Below are 16,318 nucleotides of genomic sequence, written 5' to 3'. Positions count from 1 at the left end.
AAGCAGGAGCTGCAAGGAACAAGTCAACTTAGAGAGTTCACTGATGAGGGGTCTTTTGTTGCCAGTCTAGGTTTACATTGTAGAAAGTTAGCAGAAAGTCACACAATGATGCAAATGAACACAGGAAAACAAAAAGATGCCCTTAAAAGTGTAACAATTATTAATTTTATTTTCCAGTAAAATATTCACATAACGATATTGGAATGGAATGGTACAGATGAATTTGGACTGGTTTTTAATTAGTTTGCACATAAACATTTTTAAAATCTAAAAATTTTATGATCAGAGTTTACAGATTTTAGTATAAATTTTGATTCTTACAAAGCAAGTATTGCTTTACTATTGTCATTATTCCAGTCAATAATATGACTAATAACTTTTCGTGTTGAACAAGTGTCTGACATTGACATCTTCAATAAATCAGCCCTTTGCAGATCAATCCAAGAAGAAAATATTATTAAACTGTGTTGCACAAAGTTTCTTCACTTCTTCTGTAAGAAATAAAAATAAGGTATTTCAGTATGGTATTTTACAGGAACCTCTGCAAGAAATACCCTGGGGATCATCAAGGAGAATGTAATTAAATTCAAACAAAAAAACCTAGGAGTTTGTAATGTAGAAATACTGAAGACAGAATCAAATTCAGTGTAAGAGAAAGTTGAGTCAAGTCCAACATTTCACACTGTCTGAAAGATGAGTTGGATTTTAAGTGGCTGAAGTATAAATGGCAGTTTGAGTTTGCTGCTGGGCCATTCATTCATCTTGTCAAACTTTTACACTGCAACAGCAGAAAGCTTAGCTTCAACACAAGGAAGTATATTGTAACCCCTTTTCAGGGGAAGGAGGGATTAGTGTCAAGTCAAAAAACTTCAGCTTTGTGCTATTTGGCAGACAACGCTTTGGGGGTAGCAGTACATGCTAAGTTTATCAAGCACAGAAACACTCATTTACTGTTTCTGTAGGGCAGGTTTGATCCTGAAAGACAATTAGAAATCACTAAGTCATACAACTCATTCCTCTTTTTAAAATTTAGGTTGTTAGGCTATGGTCTTGGAAAAGCATTAATTCTTTCCCATCATCCAAACAAGCACATTGCCTCCTATTAAAACAGAGAGCCCTAACATTGCTGCAAGACTCAAACTGCCATTTCTCTTAAAGTCTATTTAAAAGCTTACTGCATCTTAGCATTAATTTGCACTCTTAGTCATAGTAAATCATTCTCAGAAGACTATTGGAAGCAAGAGAGGATAGACGTTGTCTTAAGTAACCTACCCATGGATCACTGACAAATAAAACCTAACTCAGATGAAAATATGTTAATCTCTCACCTGTAATACACTTCATTAATTACTCAACTAGGTTCACAGAGCTGTCCTCTATTATTTGAAGGAGGAAGGATGACTGATTAATAATTAAGAATATCTACTGAATATTTATGCTTTTCTTTCACAGCTGGTAGAAAGGAGACTAAAACCTTACGCAAACTTACCTGCTCTATCATAGATCAATCCCTCTCTAGATTTCTTGTGAGATGGATTTTATTACTTCTCCAGGGACATACATTTTAGTAGTAACTGTATTTAAAGGTAATAAAAAACAATCCTTACCATTAACTTCAATCAGATTTGCATTTTTTTGATTCAAAATAACATACAGTTCTCGCTGGTCAGACTTTTTCCCAACTACCCAGTAATCACTCATTGCCTTCACAATAATTTCCTCGTCTTCATCAACTCTGAAAATTTTAGAAAGTAAAGAAGGTGGCAGCAAGTTCATCTTCAACAATTTTATTTGTAACCATTAGGACAGCTTAATGTCATAAGTTGTTGTGGTTGTACAGCATCAGATAGAGACTACCAATACTAACTTTGACATAATTCACCAATCCAGGAGGAAGGGTTCATAAATGGCTGCTCAGGACAATTGCATACCCAGATGAATACACTGTTAATTTGTCCATCAGCCAAACACTCCAGTGCTCTGCAGAAAACACCTATCCCCCATACGCTTAAGGACACATTTCAGAGAATTATGATGTGACCAAATAATGACAGTTGGAGATGATAACGGTGACATTAAGCTTTCACATATCTAATTGTTAAGCCTAGAGCTAAACCATGCTCAGCAACTACATATATTACCTAAAGCTGTTGCTAACCCAGTACTTCTACAATATGAAGAAACTTTTTATTTATAGAAAAAATGAAAACCTTGTCCTCAAGCAGAGTGGGAAAATTGCTAGTTGCTAATTAGACATCACACTCACTCAGCGTTTTCATGTTCTTTATTAATTTTTATAGTGACAGAGGGTCTCTGCCACCTTGAAGCACAATACCCACTGATGAGAAGCCAGTTGTCTTCAGTTATCAGCATTACTGTAGTAACTGCAAGGTTTGCGTTGCATCTATTGTCTAATCCCTAAGAACAGCCAGCTGTTTCAGAGGGGATAATATAGGCAGAAGCAGGTTTCCCTGTCCTTTATACTACTTACCCAGAGATCAGAGAGACTTAAGTGCAAGAGCACAAGGCTTCACATCTGTTCTAAGTTTGTTATAGTTACTCTGAAGCTTCAAATAGATGAGAGATTTTCTTGGCCCTTCTTTACATTATTTTTTAAAAGGACAGGAGAAGTTTTGTTTAAGACAGACTACTTCTAAACCAACACAGAATACCAAGTACGACCCACGTTACACCATTTATCTCACAGCGCTATGAATAGCCATCCAAACAGAGACATGAAAGCTTCACTCATTTGGAGAAAAAAAAAAAATCTACTTGACAGGAGGAGTTACAGACTATTAATAGTTAAGCATTACCTGGAGAAGTCACTGTTGATGTCACCGAGAATCTTCATGAGGTCAGGGTGAACAGATGCAAGTGATACACTGGGTGTTTTCCTCATGTGAATGGTACTTTTCTCTGCCAGGTTCATGTGATTGAAATAGATAAACTTAAACTGAGGCTCCTTCTCAGCCCTAGGAAGATTTAAAAAAAAAAAAAAAAAAGTGACTTGTGAATACTGACTTGTTCTGCAAGCACAGGCTTCACAGAGAACAAGTAACTACCCAATGCAAAGCTTACTCGGACATCCTGAAGTTATCTTCCCACTGAAGAGCCCAAGTACTTCAAGACTTGTGGCATAATCAAACCTCATTTTAACACTTAAAAAGCCACAAAAAACCCCCAACAAAACAAACCACAAGCCTGCAAAATGAACCAGTTTTTTCCCTTCTGCTGCTTAGGCTGCTAGTAAATAGAGGGGAGTTTCAAGGCCTTGTCCCACTTCTCAGTAGTAGTTTGCATTTTTCTACTGAGCTGTTTATAAATCTGTCCCCCATTTTGTTTCTTTGCTCCCCTATACCAGTCCAATCTGGTTTGAATGGATGCTAGGTCTTTAATTTGATTAATAAGTAACCTTCCACTCACGTCTTTGTTATTTGTTACAATCAAAAGAAAGAACTCTTCCCCCTATTGTTTGTGTGGGCCAAGCAAGAGACTGTTTTCAAACTCTTGCCTTGGTAGTCTTCCTCCATTTCCTCTTTTATTAAGTTCATATAAAATCTGTCACTTAGAGCTGTAGTTTTGGTAGAAGTCACAACAAATTCAGACTGGCAAGAACTGGCTGTAGCAGTTGGTATTTGAGGCTATGGATTATTTAGAAGCATGGAGCTACTGTGATGACACCGCTCACCTCAGCAAACCACTAGATACCCTTGCTCTCTGTCACCCAGATGCATTAGTGTCCAGAAACCGTATCATGTTTTCAGGACACCACGGCATTAAATTTTAAAAGAGTTAAAGCTGCCAAAGCCAGTCCCAGATGACATTAAAACTCCCCAAGTTTAATGATTTAGTAGATTGGCACAATTTCAAGCACATCCTATTCTATACTCTGCGATTTTGCTGATTTGGCCTGCTACCACTAAATAAGTTCAGTCACACACCTATCTTTGGTTTAATTCCTCTTTTGTTGTCATATGCAATGCTGTTCTTGCTTCCCCAACTAACAAGTCTATCTAAAAATAAATACAATTTTATGGAAAGTCGGCTATAGTTCTAAGTGAAGTATATATTCCAAAGCATTAACGTCCTTTTTCATTTGACTACTTTTTTTTTTGCCCCTCAAGTCGATAGTTACCTTAGTCCTGCAAAACAGAAAAAATAACAGGTATTTTCCTCACCTACTACTATACACGGCAACACTTCAAGAAGCAGTAATTCTGGAAAAAAGTACTGAACTGTAAAGCGTGCATCGTAACCAAATAATAACACTTACTAAAATCCCCATTTCAGACTGTTAAACAAAAGTTGTTCTAGTATCTAGACCTTCATTTTCCTTTTGGATTTGTAACAGCTAAGAGTTACATACGCTCCATCCAAGCTGTTAAGTGCTTGTGTCTAAGGCAGTACTCACACAGAGCTAGTGGTGTCAGTGCCCACTCGATGTGAAAAATACAGGGTTTTTTTAATGTTATACAAAATAGCAGAAAGTCAAACGGAAATCAGCACAAAGAAGGATATGGGCATGAAGAGAGTGGTATTTTTAAATTTTTTTTTTTTAGTTTTAAGTCAAATGTTCTACTAGCCCAAGGGCTATTTGTGAACATTATGAGATTCTGTTTTCCTCAAGAAAAGTTAGAGAGTATAAGCTGAAGTTAAGATTTTGCAGGAATTGCTACTTCTCTACGTCAACATGGGGAACAGTGACAGAAGACTACCACTTCAGTTGGCATTTTGGCCATCTTGGATGTATTTCTGCAAGCACAGTAATCTGTAGAACTCATCATCTCCATGGGTCAGCTAGTTTCAGTTTACGTATGAAATAAGCAAAAACTAGAAGTTCCACCGCTTCTATCTGAATAATCTCCTGACAGCTGGGGGATGAGGTGGCAGAATCTCAATTGATAACAATGAAATTTATCTTAATATTTACATGATTTTTTTCTGCAACAGTTACGCACATAGAGGAAAAAGGTTTCAGCAGCCGCAAAATAAACATTTGTTCCTAAATCAATCACATATATGTTGTCTTCAGGAAGACCTAAATATGCAACTTTATAAATGCTAAAGATGCAGAAAGGTAGATCAACAGCATTTAAAGTACACGGTTCACTCAATGCTTTCAACATTTGGGCTCACGTTACCATTATTTAAGCAGTTCATTAAACCTACTTTTTAACCAGCTAACGAGGGACTGCACCAGGAACAGAAGTGTGGTACAAACCCTGATATTCTCTTGTTGATGTTGTATTGTTCACATATGTCTGACGCTAAGACGGTGAGTTGAGGCCCAACAATGCTGTCCAGTTTACGGCAAAACTCCAGCGTAGGTGGAATTGAAGCTAGGTGGTGGGTAAAGAAAAGAGTGAGTTGAGATTCTCTCCCCACCGTTGAAGGTACAGTTTCTGCAGCTGTTTTCTTTAAACATCAGTGAGAGTCTGGAACAAATTTCTCTCTCAATTATAACCTATGGATGATTTTGAAAGTCATAGCTAACTCAAGCAACGTTTAGTCATTTTATTGTGACAGTTTAGTTACTTATACCACTGGAACAAAAATCAAAAGACTCATGAAGAACAGACTCAAATAAATTAATGTATTTTTCAAGAGTAAAACTGCACGGAATAGCATTTTGTACTATGTCTTGCCAAATAACGCTAATAGGTACTTACCATCAATCATAAAGCAGACAGCTGCACTCATGGCCTGGAAGAAAAAAGTTAAAGAAAAAAAAACCATTTACAACAGGTTACCTCAACTACCTCCAATAAATGACAATACTTCAGTGAAGTCACACACAGGTAAACCAGTTAAATAAAAAAAATACCTAGTTTAAAGGTAACACTTCAATAGGGTAATCTCTTTGCAATCCTGCACAACACAGAATAAATTCAGCCCAGTTAACAGGTTTTAAGTTGTAGGGGAAAGGTAAAATTTGCTAAAAAATGCATTTTATGCGAGGATATATGTCTGCAAGAAACTTGCAGGTTTTGTTTTATTGATTAATGCTACGTAAAGCCAGGTATGAAACCACTTAGCGTAACTGAAGGCTGGTATTCAGTTTTAATAAAACAACTGTTTGTTTTGGGGAGGGTACAGGAGGGGGAAAAGAGGATTCAGGCTTTAAAGCTTGTTGCTAGAAACACCAAAGAGTTTTCTGTTGCTTTGCCTTAACCTGGTCATATCAATGCATCTGTCTACACAATTCCTAAGTACTTCACACGACTGTCATCTTCATTGTATATAGATTCCTAATTCTGTGGAATAATTGCAGGGAAAAGTGTAATACCTTATAAACAATTAAGTGAAGCTCTTCGTAAGTGTCATCAGTGTTAACAAATATTTTGGGGAAACGGCATTTTGCTTCCGGATCATTAAGATTTAAAGGTCCAGTAAGAAACCTAGAAAATAGGTCAGATGCAAGGAATTCTTATATTTCAGTTTTTCCTATTTAACAGATGTTTTTGAAACTAGCAATTACTTGTGTTATGAATATATTTGAATACAATGAGTTTTCAGCTATCCAGACAGGTGTAGAGCCCTTTAATATATTATCTCAGCACTCTTCATTTTCAAAGTATTATCTGCATATATGCTCCAAAGAGTTACTGAAACAGGATCAGAAAGCCAGAATGACGCCAAGGAAGTAAACTGTGCACATCATAAAAGAAACAACAACAAATCTCTTTTCACATTCAAGGTGTGACTACCTTTAAAAACTTTTCTTTTGTTGCTACTGGGGAAGTAGTCTTCCTTTGGGTTCCAACAGTACATTTGAATTAGTTCTATATAGGACAGTGGTGTATTAGAAGCACCTAAACTTGGGTGAGGACAGGGTGGGGGACGACAGGGAGCGTGTGCCACTGCCTTGATCCCAAAAGAATACAATAAATCAGGCAACAGGAATTATCGTGATTAAAGGAAGATGTCCAAACACACAATTATTCAAAATATTGCTGCCCAGCTGCTCTAAGTACAGAATTCCCCACTCTTGACATGCTGAGTACAGAGGAAAAATAAATAGATAAATCCTTAGATTAAATCTACACCTTTGTCTGAAGTGCCTGACTGAAGTGACCAAGCACTTCTAAATTTTTTTCATGAATTGCATTAAGAATGGTGGGGAAGAAAAATAAATATGTAGTAATGTTAATGAAGCTTTCTTCCTTTTTTTTCCAAGAGATCAAGATTTACACTGCACCAACTACTGTGTGACCCTCTGGAATGAACTGTGTGTGGAATATGTACTCCAAATACACGTACTCCTCCCGAATGTTTTGCCCTTGAGGGAAGGGGCAGTAGATGGTGACAGTAAACAAGAGCTACCTTCCATAGTGTTGTAGATTTCCTGGCATTTCAGCACGTATAGGAGAATCTCTTCCCGCTAACTGAAATAAAAAAGAACACACACAAGAAAAAACAACTTAAAGGTATTTTCTGGGGTTTTTTTTGTGGACTGTCTTTAAATGAAATCAAACTGTTTGCAGAAATTACCACTCATGAAGATACATACTCTTTGTGTAACATGAAGGAGGTAAAGCTGAAGCGTAAGAGATGCTGACAGAACAGGGCATTCTGATTTTGCATTTATTAATTTTAAAACTTAGCTTATGGAGCTTTTTGATGGGGGAGGGATAACTAACTCCATGTGGTCTTAGGGCACTCCATGCTGCATTTAGCCATTACGTTGAAGTGATTGATCTACAGTACTAGCAGTCATCAGGTATCAACATTTAATTAACTCCTTATCACCATCCCATATTCAAATTATCTGCACAATTCACATTGTAAGCATTAGGTGCAAATACTACTGAGTTTAGTAAAGTGTCCCGAAAGCAATAAATCTCAGAATTCCTGAACTAAAATTTAAGAGAGGAGGGAAAGAGAGGTACTCCTCTTTGGTATTTTAGCCCTTAGCAGTACCAGATAAACAGAAAGAGAAAAAAACCCAAAACGCAAACAAACAAGCAAACAAAAAAACCCCAACTCATACACAAAAAAACCCCAACCACCAAACACAGAACCAAAACCCAACAACCCTCACCCCCAAAAAACCCAACTACCATACCTCAGGCTCCATGTGCCGTGGAAAGAGAGATGTCGTGAGATATTTGTACAAAATTCTCATGTCATCTTGTTCCAGTCCACTCCTAGAACATCAAGGAGAAAAGGAAATGCAAGTGGTCTTTGTGCTGCAGTTCAGATTGTACATTTTCCTCTAAACAAAACTCAGGCAAAGCACATACCAAACTAGGGTAGCAACATTTGTCTCAGTAGATTCAATCCCAGAACATTCATTTTTAATAAAATGTTAGTTTATTTGCTAAATACAAAACACATCTAAATTAAACCAGAAGAGAAATAGAAACAGTATTTAAACAAAGATCAAGTTTGCTATTCTTAAGTCCATGTTTCAGTAGAACTCTTCACAAGCATTGCAGCTTTCTGGTTCAGAATGATGTAAAGAACAATCCTGTAATTAACCTTCTCTACTATAAGGTCCTACAGAGGAACTCGTGTATACACACAGAGGCTCTGTGCGATGGAAATGAGGACACTTCTCTAGCTGCTCCTCAGGCCAACTTGGAAGTAATCATTTAGTACAGGTTAGAGATTTTAAAGCCAAAGACCAATGCCTTTCTGACACACCACTCATCCTACCATTCAGTTTTCTCATTTTCATGCAACTCTCTCTCCGATTCAGAACCTTTGCTATTGTGGCACTTATTTATAGGATCCGAAATTGAAGACCCACAAAAGAACTATTGAAGTACCTACCAGATAAGCTGATCATTGTAGAGAAATGCAGTATACTTGACTATGTTCAGGCTTTCTTCCATCCTATTAATAAATGACTGAATTTTCAAGTAAGTCATTTTATCCAGTGGAAAGAAGCTGATCCCACAAAACACATCCAGCAGATCGCAAGACTGTAAATGCAGTGTCTGCAAGTACTAAGAGAATAATGACAGAAAAATGACAGGTTTTAGAATTCAGAAAACTTCCCATGTGTAGATTTAAATGACAAATTTGAGTCTAATCCCCAGTAATCTACACTAACGATCCAAACAAACCCCTTCCAGTTCTGCTTGTATGACATACTCCTTCATGTGGGGGTGGACCTTTTTATTAGGGCCTGTAGCAATAGGACAAGGGGTTACTAAAAGAAGGTATATTCAGACTAGAAATAAGGAAGAATTTTTTATGGTGACAGTGGTGGAACATTGGCACAGGTTGCCCCGAGAGGTGGTAGATGTGCCATCCCTGGAGACATTGAAGGTCAGGCTGGACAGGGCTCTGAGCAACCTGACCTGGTTGAAGATGTCCCTGCCCATGGCAGGGTGTTGAACTAGATGGCCTTTAAAGGTCCCTTCCAACCCAAACCAGTCTGTGATTCTCTGTGAATATGATTCCAGATGTCAGCTTGCTATTATTTAATCATAGTGACAACAGCTTTTAAGGCTAGATCAAGATCTTTTGAGATGATAAGAAAGCACAGCCTATATTACTAATATGTAATTTCAGAACTAACTCCGTAGAAATATTAGCAGATAAATCCATTAGTTTTCAACATGCAAAGGAAAAGATAATTTCTATTATTCTCTTTCTTGATAGACTGTAACCTCTAGCAAGGTATTTCCCATGCTCTGCTCTGTGAAAGATGAGTTATCCAATGGCTCCCTCTACAGTCATTTCACATTACCAAAAAAACCAAGAAGTAAAATACAGACAAATAGCATGACAGATCTCTGTCACAGTTTATAATCTAGGTCTCATTTCCTTTCAGAGTTTCAGTGCAAGCCACGCCTGCCAGCAACACATAGCCAATTCGTTCAATAGGGTTATAATAGAACAACTTGCATGACCAAGCTTCCTAAGCATTTCTAATTCCCCAGTGAAAAAGATAATTTCTTTCTGCTATACAAATCTACAGCGATTACTGTTTCATCTTCAGTAGCAACTGCAAAGAAAAAAAAAAAATGTTTTAAAGATAAAAATATCCAACAGCTAAGCTGTTCCATCAAGCCATAACCCTGCTTGTGGCTCAACTCCATTTAAAGAGCCTACCATGTTAGTAGGAAGCAGGAAGCATTTGAAAAAAAAAGAGTAACCAGACTTTTTGCACTGCCACTACACCTTTTCCACTGCCTATGTTTTATAGTCACACTGCAGCCATCAGAGAAGATTTTTTGCATTTTATTTCCAATGCAGAATCACACTGTATGTGCCTGAAAAATAAGGTCTTACCCGATGGAAGAATTTCTCTAGTCTCTCCTTTAGAACTTTTACACCTCCATCTTCCATGGCTTTCAGGAATGTGCCATTGAAAAGCTAATAGTTAAAAAAAAAAATTAGGTGGGTAATCATTTACAGTGATTTTTTTACACCTTGGCCATGAATATAGCTAGATTACAATACAGCTCCTGTTCCTTAGTATTTGGACTCCACATAGATCCAAATGTACTCCTCCTTCATTGAAAAAACCTCTCAGATTTGCAGAGTCCAGGTATATATGGCAGCAGACGCTGAATTAGCTAGAAAAGGAAACTAAATTCTTTAACAGTAAAGAAATTATTTATCTGTGTGGCTTAAGTATCTTATGCTCTTATTTTGTAAAAACCAGATCAATGGCCTTTATCCAGTACTGTTTCTCCAACAGATAATATCTAACACCATCAAAATCAAACAGTACTGTAACTGCCCATGAAGGAAAGAATCTGGATGTCACAGAAATTAGAAGGGCCTCATATTTACAATAAGCTAATGAACTAGCACAGGTAACTGCAAAAGCTTTATTTTTCTCTTCCATCAACATCATTACAGCTTCAGGAAGAGAGCAGACCATAGTAATGGGACAAGAATGTCAGAGCAATAATGAGCTTGCACATCCAAATGGTACCACAAGGATCTCTTCCTCTGCCCAGAAGAGGAGCCTCTAGTATTAACTCTACCTTGTACATGCTGTAGCACTGCTGTAGGACAGAACTATAGACCTTGTCCTGCAGAAAAGAGAGCAGCACATTAGTATCAGCAGGGGCAGAATTTCAGTTATTTTGGCTGAGCTATACATAACATGTTTTCAAAGAGCCAGCAAACACAGAAATTAGAGAAATCAATCTCTGAAGAGTTAAATAGCATTTTCAATCTAGAAATTTCTTTGTAAAATACTATTTCAATAAAGGGAGTCCCTTCCGCCCCCTTACATTGAATACCAAAAGCACCTTATTGACTCATGCACAAGACCCCAGTTGCAAAGAGCGCCCTTCCCTAAGGCCAGTGAAGGTGAACTTATTTCCGACTAGTTTTCTCTTCATCCAGGTCAAAGGCCAAAGAAGGTGGGACACCACAGCAGGCTTTTATTGGGCTAGGATCTTAACCCAGACGAAAAAAAGACTATTGTTTGGCAAATGGAGTATCTATGACACCAATCTTTTTCTTAGAACACAACGAGGAAAAGAACTAGCGCACACTGCAATGAACAGCGGCAGCATACGCAACTGGCTTTTAAAATATTATCCCACCCAGCCAAATATCCTTCCTGTATACAATTAAACTGACCTAATGATACTGCAGTTTGGACAAGAAATCCCCTAACAGTTACAAGCTGTTTGTTTTTCCAGATTATTAGTAAGAGATTACTAGCAGTCTTAAGAAAGTAGTAACATGTATACTTAAACCTAATAAAAAATACAGATCTAAAATCTTGCAAGAACTTTATTAAACAAACAGATCCTAAGAAATATTCGCCTATGCCAAGCTAAAAGTCTCACAGCTGTATGTTTCATTGATGTTTACTGGGTGATCTTGAACTGCTGTCTGGGTAATTCGCTATCTTGCTCTCTGCTTTAAACTTTTCAATAAAGTACTTTGCCCTTTTTCCACTTATGGAGAAATATATATAAAATCAGTTTGGTAGCAGTTCAAGAAGCATCAAACTAAGATATTTCTGGAGGTACTCTTAAAATACAATATAATGCATTTCAAAAAAAAAAAAAAAAGTTCAGTATTACCAGTAATTCTTCTTCCTGATATTCATAGACTGGCTTTCCATCTTTGTGTTTTTCTATTATGGGATTCCGTACAACCTAGAAAGTGGAACAGGCTGGTATTAGACAATGCAGAATGCATTGAGAACATTGCGAGATGATGTTTTAAAAATATGCATATCACATGCATAAGTACCATGACCATCCAGAAGTTTTCTTCAGGTTCATGGAAGAATTGTCTATTCTTCTGTGTATGTAGGGATTTTGCAGGTTTTGTTGGACTAAATGTCCTGGAAAGAAAACATGTATGTAGACAGAGATATTTATACACACTCACAAAAAGAAAACAAATGATTGGGAAATTTAAAATACAGTGCTTGTGCTAACACAGCGAGCCTCACAGTTGGACCCCATACCTTGTGAATTGTACTATAGCTTCACATAGTCCCACATTTCTAATTTTTTCATTCTTTTCTACTTCGTTCGGGTGATAGAAGAGAATCTTCTTTTCTTCCTAAGATTTGAAAAAGGAATCAAAGCAAATGCATTTTAACAGAATCAGAGTGAAAGAATACCGAGTTCATGGTTTGCTTGTTTTTTTAACTTTAATCTCTTAATTTCCTAGGCAGAATTTTATCTTGTACCTAAATGGGCTTCTGTAATGACTGATAAAAGGCATATTTAAGCACACTTAAGCAGTCAGTCATCCCAAGATATCTCAAAATGATTTCTAAATTGAAGGCTGTTGAAATCATAGGCCCACATCACTTCACAGCCAGTTCAAAGCCAGCTCAAAGCATGGCTAGCTTCAAAGCCAGCTCAGATTGCTCAAGGCCTTGTCCAGTCAAGTTCTGAGTATCTCCAAAGATAGAGATTCCACAACCTTTCCAGGCCCTGTTCTGCTGTTTGACCACTTCACTGTGAAGGATTTTTTACTTCTATCTCATCAGGATTTCCCTTGCTGGAACTTCTTCCATTACCCCTCATCCTTTTACTTCAAGGAGAACCTGATGCCACCCTTTTTGCAGATGAACACAGTCATCAGACCCCCTTCCACATTGTCTCTTCTTCAGGAAGAGGACAGACCTATCTGTCTCTCTTCAGAGAGAAGACAGATTGCACAAATCCAGTTATCTAAGGCTGTGCTGGTACACCACAGGCCGACTCAGGGGCCCTCCACTGGGCTTGCTTCAGCTGGTCAGTATTTTTCCTACCCCAGACAAAGCCAGTGCCCACTAGCAGCCTCACAAGTGCTGACCCGAGGGGAAGCGATCACTTCATTTGACCCGCTCACGCGTACACCCAGTACACTGTTAGTTTTCACCGCCACAAGGGCACAATGCTGATTCACGTACAACCTGTTGTTCGCTAGGACTCCCCGGTCCTGTTTTGCAAAGCTGTTTTCTAACCAGCCAGCCCCCGGCCTGCCATTGTGCACGAGATTATTTCATCCCGCAGGTGGGACTCTGTGTCTGCCTTCACTGAGCTCCAGGAGGCTTCTGCCAGCCCATTCCCCTCTGAATGGCAGCCCTGTCCTCCAGTCTGTCAGCGGCTCCCCCAGTTCAGAGTCACCCATGGACTGGCTGAGGGTGCACTCAGTCTCACCACCCTGGTCGTTAATAACTACGCTGCCCTGCTCAAAAACTATTAAAACTGAAGATTATCGCGTGAACCATACAGTATGCTGTCATCTAAAAATAGAGACTATAGCTTCTTGAATTTATTTATTTATTAAAGATCACAATAGCTAGAAAACACTAACAATAACTTGAATTTAACGAAGTTAGACCCTAAGCTTTCTACCACGTTGTATCTACCTGGAGAAAATAGTTTTTAGAAAAAGTTACTGCATCAGTAAAAGCTAGTTACTAACCGACCAGCTCCCCATCTGCAACATTTTACGTGCTACCCTTGAAAACGCTCTCGGTTGCTGTTCCTTTTTACTCCGAAGCAGACGGATCCGGAGGTGGGCGGCAGGTGTCCTGCCCCACTGCAGAGAGCGAGACAGTGGTGCCGGGTGCTGACAAGGCGGCCCGGGCCGCGGGCAGGGAAAGCCGCGGCTCCCTCCTCCCCAGCGCCGCTCCGCGCCCCGAGGCCGCCTTTGTTCGGGGATGCTCCGCGGGGGGAAGCGGTAATCCCGCGGGTACCTGCCGCGGCCCAGGCCCCGGGAGGGACGGCAGAGCCGAGGCAGCCGCTCCCGGGCCCCCCGCGGCACCCGAGGCCGGGACAGAGCTGAGGCGGGGGGGGGGGGGGGCGGCCCTTCCCTTCTCTCCCCCACTGCCCCCCCGGGACGCGACGCCCCCCGTCCGGTACCTCTCCCTCTTTGGGGCCCAGCTTGGGGTTGTAGATGAAGAAACTGAGCAGGGTCGGAGCGAGCTGTTTCTCCTGGCCGGCTCCCCCCGCCGCCGCCGTCGCCATAGTGAGCCTGAAGCGAGCGCGCCTGGGGCCGGCAGCCGCCACACACCATCAGGGAGCAGCCCAGGGCCCTCCGCCGGCACCGGCTCCGCAGCACTTCCGCCTTCTCCCCCCCGTCCCGGAAGCGCACGGTGCGGGCAGGAAGCGCTCCCCGGGGCCGGCGGGGGCCTGGCGGGGGGCCGGCGCTCCGCAGCGTCCCCGCCGGCGGGGAGAGGAACGGCAGGTGCCGGGGAGGAGAGAGGGCCTGCCGGGGCAGCCGGCTCTACTCACGGCCTGGTGATGTAGGAGGGCTCTCAGGAGGTTGAGGGGCCCCGGTGTTCCCTCAGGGATCCGTGAGCCTTGCCGGAGCTTCCCAGCACAGCCCCTCCGGACAGCCCCCCCCCCCCCCCCCCCCGCAGCGAGCGGCGTGGCCGGCCGGTGCTGCAGTGCCAAATCACCACCTAGCCAAAACGCCCCTTTTCTGAAGGGCAAACGTAGCGCAGTTCCCTTCTCATTCCATCACAGCTGCCTGGCAGCTTTAAAAAGTAGAAAGGCTTTATTTTTTAGAGGTAAAATCCGAGATTTGAAAGATAGAGATCTACAAGTTTGAATATGTTGAAGGAAACGTCATCCAGCATCACTTAGTGCAGGTAATGCTTTCTCCATAAATAGATACATGATATTTATTCTGATTATTTTTCACTTCTTTGTCTGCCACTTATAATGGCATTTAACTAAGAAAATACTCAGCTTTTATGTTAGTTTTAATTTCCAATTTTAATTAAAATTCAGTGTGATGTAAACTGTAAAAAACAGCTACATGGTAGGAGATGTATCACTTCTTTATAGGAGTATGAAGTTTAGGAATCTAAATAAAGTTACATAATTGCTTAAATAAGCAGCTAGGTAAGGTATAAAAGACACAATTGAACATCGCATTCCACCAGGTCGTTTAGAAAAATATACTGGTAAGCTTAAAGTTGTGCCAGATTAAATCTGAAAGAAAACAGTATTTTTTGAGGTTTTTGTTTTCACTTTTGTTAGTATTTCAGTTCCTATCATCACTCTTAGTTTACTTTCAGTGCCATTCGTGTCATTCTGGATAGTCCCCATGAGCCTCAGCAGTTGATGGCTTCCCTGAGAAGCCAATTCAGTGCTGTAAGAGCACTGTGTGGAATAAAGATGCTGTAAGACTGCAGTAATTTAATATTTAATGTCTGTACTCAAAAAGTGAGTGGCATAAGCAAGAGAGAGATGGCCACTGTTTTGCCCTAGGCTGGTAGAGTCAGCACGCAGCAGTTCCACCTCCCTACAACCCTGCCATAGCTGCAAACCCTCCTGGTGCCTGGCCTGAGGCAGCTGCCTCCTGTGAGGGAGGTGAGGCACAAATGGAGAGAGATGCTTTTTATGAGGGAGTGGAGGCACAAAATGGAGGGAGCTGCCTCCCATGAGGCACAAAAATGGAGGGAGCTGCCTCCTGTGAGGGAGGGGAGGCACAAAAATGGAGGGAGCTGCCTCCTGTGAGGGAGGGGAGGCACAAAAATGGAGGGAGCTGCCTGGCTGTGAGGCCTGGTGGGCAGCCATGCTGAGGCCCTCTCAGGCTGGTTCAACATGGGATTTGAATATGTGAATCCATGTAGATGTAGTATGTGTGCAGATTCCCTTTCCGTGGGTGTAGAGCTCATCACCACCTGGGGTGTCACCTTTCCTACCTGCAGATAACGGCATTTAACCCAAACCTCTCAAGAGCTGAGCAGCTCCTCGTGTCCTGTCCAACAGGCTGAACCATAGCAGCAGACAAATCATTTCCAGTCAGTGCCAGCCAGGTCTCAAACAGCTGTAGGAAATGATTCTAGAGCTGCAGAGAGAATGTGATTTATAATTTAATGCAGCTGTTTTCAGAGGGGCTACAGCAGAAGGTGGCTCCTGCCTCTTCC

The 16,318-nt window shown here is 40.7% G+C and overlaps 1 protein-coding gene across 2 annotated transcripts; it reads right to left on the bottom strand.

Moving 5' to 3' along the window:
• Window positions 1-137: 137 nt before the first annotated feature.
• CCZ1 (CCZ1 vacuolar protein trafficking and biogenesis associated) lies at window positions 138-14,539 on the bottom strand. Of its 2 annotated transcripts, none has more exons than XM_075767204.1 (15): window positions 14,301-14,539; window positions 12,404-12,501; window positions 12,184-12,277; window positions 12,012-12,086; window positions 10,953-11,000; window positions 10,249-10,332; window positions 8,779-8,954; window positions 8,069-8,150; window positions 7,327-7,388; window positions 6,290-6,401; window positions 5,673-5,706; window positions 5,225-5,342; window positions 2,817-2,975; window positions 1,490-1,735; window positions 138-491 (listed from the first exon to the last, which is right to left on the bottom strand). In XM_075767204.1, exons 1-14 carry the CDS (start codon window positions 14,403-14,405, stop codon window positions 1,516-1,518), a joined length of 1,467 nt encoding a protein of 488 aa, XP_075623319.1. In that variant the 5' UTR covers window positions 14,406-14,539; the 3' UTR covers window positions 138-491; window positions 1,490-1,515. The 2 variants fall into 2 exon arrangements, with proteins under 2 accessions (XP_075623319.1, XP_075623320.1); XM_075767205.1 differs by having other exon boundaries at window positions 1,608-1,735; window positions 14,301-14,537.
• Between the last annotated feature and the right edge of the window lie 1,779 nt (window positions 14,540-16,318).

The sequence above is a fragment of the Balearica regulorum genome, chromosome 15, assembly GCF_011004875.1.
Source record: "Balearica regulorum gibbericeps isolate bBalReg1 chromosome 15, bBalReg1.pri, whole genome shotgun sequence".
NCBI lineage: Eukaryota > Metazoa > Chordata > Aves > Gruiformes > Gruidae > Balearica > Balearica regulorum.
The sequence above is the reverse complement of the archived record's forward strand: the minus strand, read 5'-3'. Positions and strand labels throughout refer to the sequence as shown.

Excerpts from the sequence above, each read along its gene's own strand:
- CCZ1 (XM_075767204.1), bottom strand. The coding sequence starts at position 14,405 with ATGGCGACGGCGGCGGCGGGGGGAGCCGGCCAGGAGAAACAGCTCGCT. Across the intron at positions 12,278-12,403 it reads GCTATAGTACAATTCACAAG|GACATTTAGTCCAACAAAAC; the intron begins GTATGGGGTCCA and ends TTTTCTTTCCAG. Across the intron at positions 5,707-6,289 it reads TTCACTTAATTGTTTATAAG|GCCATGAGTGCAGCTGTCTG; the intron begins GTATTACACTTT and ends TTTTTCTTCCAG.